This window comes from Protomyctophum parallelum (assembly GCF_964188405.1).
Source record: "Protomyctophum parallelum genome assembly, chromosome: 22".
NCBI lineage: Eukaryota > Metazoa > Chordata > Actinopteri > Myctophiformes > Myctophidae > Protomyctophum > Protomyctophum parallelum.
Genome location: NC_139714.1, coordinates 8,561,373 through 8,567,929, shown reverse-complemented (window position 1 = coordinate 8,567,929; position 6,557 = coordinate 8,561,373). Strand labels below are relative to the sequence as shown.

Below are 6,557 nucleotides of genomic sequence, written 5' to 3'. Positions count from 1 at the left end.
TAACCAGTATACTCTGCGCATGCGTACTTTGGTGCCACTTCCTCGGGTGCCAGTGTTGCCAAGTCTGATTATTATAAGCTAATTTGGGTTTGTTTTCCTGTGTGCAGTCGCTTGCAAATTTTGGAAGGTTTTTGGATGTAGTATAATTGTAGAAATTATTGTTCCTAAAGCGTAGTTGCTTTGGGCTTGCTTCAACTAAATAATTTAACCCTATATAGCCTACATCAGCTATTTGAAAATAGATCTGCTATGTGGCTTGGGGGAAAAAATATACAAATCTGGAATGTTTTTGATTTTGAAACAAAAATAAATCTTGTATGAGGGACATTGTCACAAATCTTTTTCAGATATTGACAGATCCTTGACCTGAACATGTTTGAGAACCACTGCTTCAGTGCTTGACCAAAAGACAATAAAGTTTGACTACCCTGTAAGGCTGTATTATTTAGGTATAGTTGCCTATAGACCTGGTTACAATACTTGCCTCTCCCAAAAATCTGGCAACACTGGTCAGCGCCACCTTAGAGTATCTAAGAGCGCCACAGTGGATTTGAGGAAGTTTTGATACAAGTTGTTACTTCACAAGTTCACAGTCCACACCTGTGGATTCATCATGTTATGGATAATGAAGGATATATAAAAAAGAAAATGCCCTTCATGTCCACGCTAAAGGTAGGTAACGACGTGCTTTAAAAAAAAAAAACATAGAGCGCAGTTTTAAAGCGTGTTCAGGGCGCCACACGAAACGTATACAGGGTCATTGCATATTAAACGATTTGTGTTAGATGTGTTCCCCTTTTCAACGCCTATAGGTGAGTCTTTCAACTCCACGAAAAAAAGAACAGATCTACAAGCAAAATCTGTTCTTTTTGGGCAAGCGACACAGCTAAGTTGATTCAGCTACAGGGGGGAAAAAGCAGAATATTTTTGAAATCCTGCCACTTATCCTGAAGCCATGTACAGGTTGTGACGAAGACTTTGAATGGAATGCCTGCTGATTCACTGGTCCTTTTTGGGTTTCTTTCCCAGAGTTTATTGTGAGACACTCACTTAGTAGTAGCTGCAGCACAGGTGTAAATTCAGGCTTTCCCTCAGTCAAAATACTCCTTTTTACTCTATGCCAGTGGTTTTAAATTCATATCAAGGCCCATTTGACATTTGAGCCACGGCCTCTCAGACCAAAAACTAAATAATATTTTGCTGTCATTGAATAAGATTTTGTCTACAATGCCATGCTGTATTGATGTTGGAACCATAGAGACAGGCAAACTTTGATCAATAATAATTATTTTACATAAATTGTGTAACATCTTGTAAATTAAGTAATGCAGATGTTTGATAATAATTTAAAGATCTATGAGGGTCCATTTGGTTATCAACTCTCCATTTAGCTGGGGACCACCTGGAACCCCTTCAAGGACCACTGGTGGTCCCCGGACCACTGGTTGAAAACCACTGCTCTATTAAAAATACTAGCTTCTGGTCTGGACTGCTAAGAGTTCAGACTTGAGAGGGATACAGGAGGATAGGTGGGCAGTGGCACTTAGATCTGGGCACCTCGATAAAATTGCCTATTTTTGCCCAAAATGTAATTATATATAATATTCTCCCCCATTCTACTGCATGATGTGAACATGCACGGTAAGTCGTTATCAGGCTTTACATTTCTTTCAACTTGTTTATGCCACACAATGACTGAATATGCAGGTTATGTAGCAATTGTAGAAAGAAATATAGCATGTTTTTTCTAATCGTTATAAAAAATGGTTTGAATGGTTAAACCTAACCTTATTCCTAACCTTAACCTCAGTAAAACTATGCCTAAACCTAACCCTATACCTAAACTTAACCCCAGTAAAACTATGCCTAACCCTAAACTTATTTCTAACCTTATTCTCAGTAAAACTAAATAAAGAATACAATACAAGAACCGTGGCACCGAGTCGGTCTGGGACTCTGCGTGAGGTCGGCGGAAAAAATGGAGGGGCGAGATGGTTTAGGGGTTACCGTACCTGATACGCCCACTCTTCCTTGGTGCCCTGCCCTCTTATCCTGTTGAGAGACCAGTGGTGTAAAGTACATTTACTTAAGTAAATGTATTTAAGTATAATTTTGAGGTATTTGTACTTTACTTGAGTATTTCCAATTTCCAATACTTTTACTCCACTACATCTCGTAGTCGAGTATATCCACTTTTCGTTGATACCAAATACTTTTGTACTTTTACTCAGGTAAATTTTTTATTCCAGACTTTTACTACAGACTACATCGCAGTATTGATACTTTTACCTAAGTAAAATAAATGTGAGTACTTTTCCCACCACTGTCAGACAGAGACCAGACCATGCAGTTCAATTGTGGGCGAGAGGACAAAAAAAAAATGAAAGACTGCTTTTAAACATTGGCTATCTGGTGCCTGCATTCCTGGAGAGGTCATGCCACTTCTTTTCAAGGAAACTTTGCTGTCATGGCAAGCGGTTGTGTTTTTGTTCCTCTGTCACCTTGCTCTCTTGCTAATAATAATAATGGAAAAGTCACATTTCAGTGGTGACTGGTGACTCACGCTTCTCTCAGAGCTGACTCTTGTGATGCATGAGGTGCATGAGGTTCCCATTTTGACCTGACGACGATTCTACAAAAGTTTCTGTCAGTCGTTCTCAAACATTTTCATGTCAAGGACCCCCAAAAATATATGTAATTGGCCGCTGACTGAAAATATGTTGTTCCAGGGACCCCCCATAAGCAAGGACATGAATTAAAAACGTTAGCTGTGAAAGAATATATATATAGCCTACCGGTATATGATTTGCGCCAGATTTTCACGGTTTTTCAAAAATAGATCTACAAGCTCGTAGTGTGGCACTCATAGCCAATCAAGGTGTACCCGTAATTTAGGACATTTAACCCTCGGACAAAGCCAACACTTGTCGAGACAAATAATGACAAAAAACACAATGTTTTGGGCCGAAATAATTAAAAAGAATAAAAACAAAAATAACAGTGTTGTACCTGTTTTTTTCTGCATTCTAATTATTTGATCGGCCCAAAATGTTGTTTATTGCAGACAACAAGAGTTGGCTTTGTCCGAGGCTTAAAAGGTCTTTAAATAAATACTTTCTGAAACGTCTATGTGAAAAATGAATGGGGCATTCTCTTCCGGGCCTGTCGCCGGGGGCGGGACTGCGACGCTGTGTACTGTAGTACACTTTTGGGTCAGTTACTCAGAGGTTCTATTTATACTGTACACTCTCAGAGTTAAATGAACACTGAGGATGTGTAGATTTGATTGGGGGTCATCCCAGAAGAAAGAAAATCTAAATCACTGCTTTGTATCACACATCTTTTGGTTTGCAACAGTAACCAAATGCATACAAAATCTAAACAAATTAATGCATTGGATGTCATCATAATATAGTTGCAATGAGTTATGAAAACACAAAAAAACTCCAGAGAAAAAGATGGATGTCATCTCTCCTTGTTCATTGTTTTCATGAATACCCATTCAAAAAGAACATGCACACTTCCAATCATGTCTGTGCTTGACTGTAAGGAAAAGACTTCAGAAGGTTGACATGGTGCAAGAGTGATTCTCTTCATGTAATTCTAACACATTCTAAGCAGCAAATAAACTATTGATGTGTTTGTTTGTGTTCTATTTCTATGCATGAATGCTGCAGGCCTTAAACAACAACGGCAATGATTGCAGCAACAGATCTGGAGGAGTTGGCAGAAATCGGTAAGAGTTACGAGTTATTCAGCTGTTGAAAGGTAATGCCTATGACAAGGAAGGCACCAAGTAGAAGGTGTGAAACTGAAACCATGCGATGCACAGAACAAGGAATTTTATTCACTGCAATAATCAATTCAATTCACCTGCTGAAAACAGATCATCTTCCATCGCCAAACTACAAAGCCACCCCAGCAGCAATAAAACATGAAGAGATTGTGGGTAGCTACTGGGACGTAAGTCGGGACTTGATCACCCCGGCTGGGTCACCTGAATGAGGGGTATGATCTTGCGAGACCAGAAACCCTGATGTCCCAGGTGCATCCATGCGATGTTTTTTAGTTCTTAGTTGTTCTATAGTGACTTATAGGAATAGACTATGTGACAACCAGGTATAGTCTGGTGACCACCCGAGAGATGGTTGGCAGCCGTAATGTAGACGTCTCCCGGGAGCTGTATGGGTTGGCGCCCCAGACTGTGTCTTCTGTGAGGAGGAGGCCCAACAGCCCACGGTAAGGCCTTTAGGAGGGCCATTCAAGCCGCAAGCGGAGCCTGCAGCACCACACCACCACAGCTTCCCTGCCGGTGGCCTTGGTAGACCGAAACCCCGATGACCTTGGGATGCATCACTGAAGATACGTCCCAGGTGCATCCATGCGATGTGTTTTATTTCTTATCCCATTTTGGGGCGGGAACCCTTTTTGGTGTTTTAAGCATTATGTTATACTTTAGCTATTGAAAAATAGAGTGCCACGCTACGAGCTTGTAGGTCTGCTATTTTTGAAAAATTGTGAAAATGTGTCGCAAATCTTTGAATATATTTTCTTTCAGAGCGAACGTTTTCAACTCAAGTCTTTGCTTCTGGGAGGTCCCTGGAACAACATATTTTCAGATGAGGGTCAGCGGCCAATTACACATGCATATTTTTGGGGGTCCTTGACATGAAAATGTTTGAGAACGACTGACTTAGAAACATAGGGCTTTTCAGAAAACTGTTGAAATGGGTTAATAATCAAGTCAATTCACCTGCTGAAAACGGGTCATCTTCCATCGCCAAACTACAAAGCCAGCCCAGTAGCAATAAAACATGAAGACAACATCTATAATACAGGGCTTTTTTTGTTAGTTTTTCCAGATAACTGTGTACACTGTACTGTACTGTACTGTGCATGGCCCACATACGTTGCTGCAGCAGTTATTGGCAGAGATGTCATGGTGCCCTGCAGCTGTTAATGTACATTATACATATACAAATATTTTAATATAAAAGCAAATAACATTGCTTGTTTTGTGAATGATATGGTTTTCCATCTCCTTCCATCTAATGGCCTCTGATCCCGTCGAGGAGCTTGTCCTCCACTGTTTTATATGGGAAGTTGATAGAGTGAAGCCATGAACAAAGCAACAAAAAAAAGAAAGATAAAACGTGCAAATACTGAAAAGGATGTACAGTATAAATGATATGGTTTGTTAAAATAAAATAGCTCTACAGTGATCATTGCTAGAGGCGTTGCCCTCAACGTTTTAGTTGATGCAGTACATAGACAAATACACAGGGGTCTAATTTATGGCTTATTTAAGAATTGGCACGTACCATACTATATTTAGCTGTAAAAGATAATACAGACTTGTGTTGTACAGCTGCATACTATTACTGATGCAACTGCATGTGCAATCATAGGCATACTGTATATGTTACACATGCAGATAGAAATACTATTGTGATCATATTACAGGCCACATCCTTGAATGTGAGGACATTTTCATTACATTTTTAATTAACCCATTTTGGGCGGGAACCCCTTTTGTTGTTTTAAGCATTCTGTTCAACTTTAGCTATTGGAAAAATAGCAGATCTACAAGCTCATAGGAGCGCGCTACAAGCTTGTAGGTCTGTCTGCTATTTTTGAAAAGTTGTGAAAATGTGGCGCAAATCTTGAATATATATTTCAGATCAAACATTTTTAACTAAAACATTGGCTTCTGAGGGGTCCTTGGAACTACATATTTTGAGATGGGGTCCGTGGCCCAATAGAGATCATTCTGGGGGTCCTTGACATGAAAAAGGTTGAGCACCACTGACATTGAAACATAGGTTTTTCAGAAAAATGTTAGGATTTAAAAGCCTATCTTTTTTTTAATCGACCTCAGTCCAAAATGTGTTAAAATGTTCCAAAAGGACATGTTTTATCTGGAGACAATCGTACTCCTTTTCGAACAAAGATAATAAACAAGAGCTCTTTCATGGAACAGGATCTCTTTGATTGTTCAAGGTCTCTTCGGAGTGAAACGGTGCATTGTTAAGGCATGTGACGCAATATATCATCATCTGTATAGCGTTATAATAAGCGTTCTTCCAGTACACGTTTACTCTTGATTATAGCCTATAAATGTGGGACTAGTGTCCCAAATATTCCCGGGCCAGATATTGTCGTTGGTCGGCCCGACTTTTGGTTTTGATCTCTCATCCGGCCGCAATGTATGTGTTTTGTGGTCTTGCATTGTCAAATTTGTTGATCTCAGAAACTATTCCTATCAGGTTGTGACCCATGCAGGCATGGCCATTGGAATTTGCAGCCAGCTCTGCACAGTTGTAGATAATAACGATGTGCAGGGCTGTATGATGCAGGCATAAAACTGATAGGCAACCTCCACGAAATAAAAAATAAAATAACATTACCAGTCTGTACCAAACATTCAAAGCCATGAACATTGGCCCTGAACCAGAGAGGGAGTGCATCACTCAGGAGAACAAGTTGCTAACTTCTCCCTGTAACATAATTATGCATTCTGTTCCGTGCCACACTGTGGCATCTCTGTTGCTAATTGT

General features: G+C 39.9%; 1 protein-coding gene across 2 annotated transcripts in view; it reads left to right on the top strand.

The window, feature by feature from the left end:
• Positions 1–536: 536 nt before the first annotated feature.
• The window catches only part of LOC310853470 (rho GTPase-activating protein 8-like), a 109,873-nt gene continuing 103,852 nt past the window's right edge, over positions 537–6,557 (top strand). For both annotated transcript variants that reach the window (XR_014568798.1, XM_083757811.1), the window contains exons 1-2: positions 537–672; positions 3,678–3,736. Coding sequence is in view for 1 of the 2 variants with exons in the window: in XM_083757811.1 (XP_083613937.1) it covers positions 3,697–3,736 (40 nt within the window). In the remaining variant the exon portion in view is untranslated. The remainder of the gene's footprint in view (positions 673–3,677; positions 3,737–6,557) is intronic.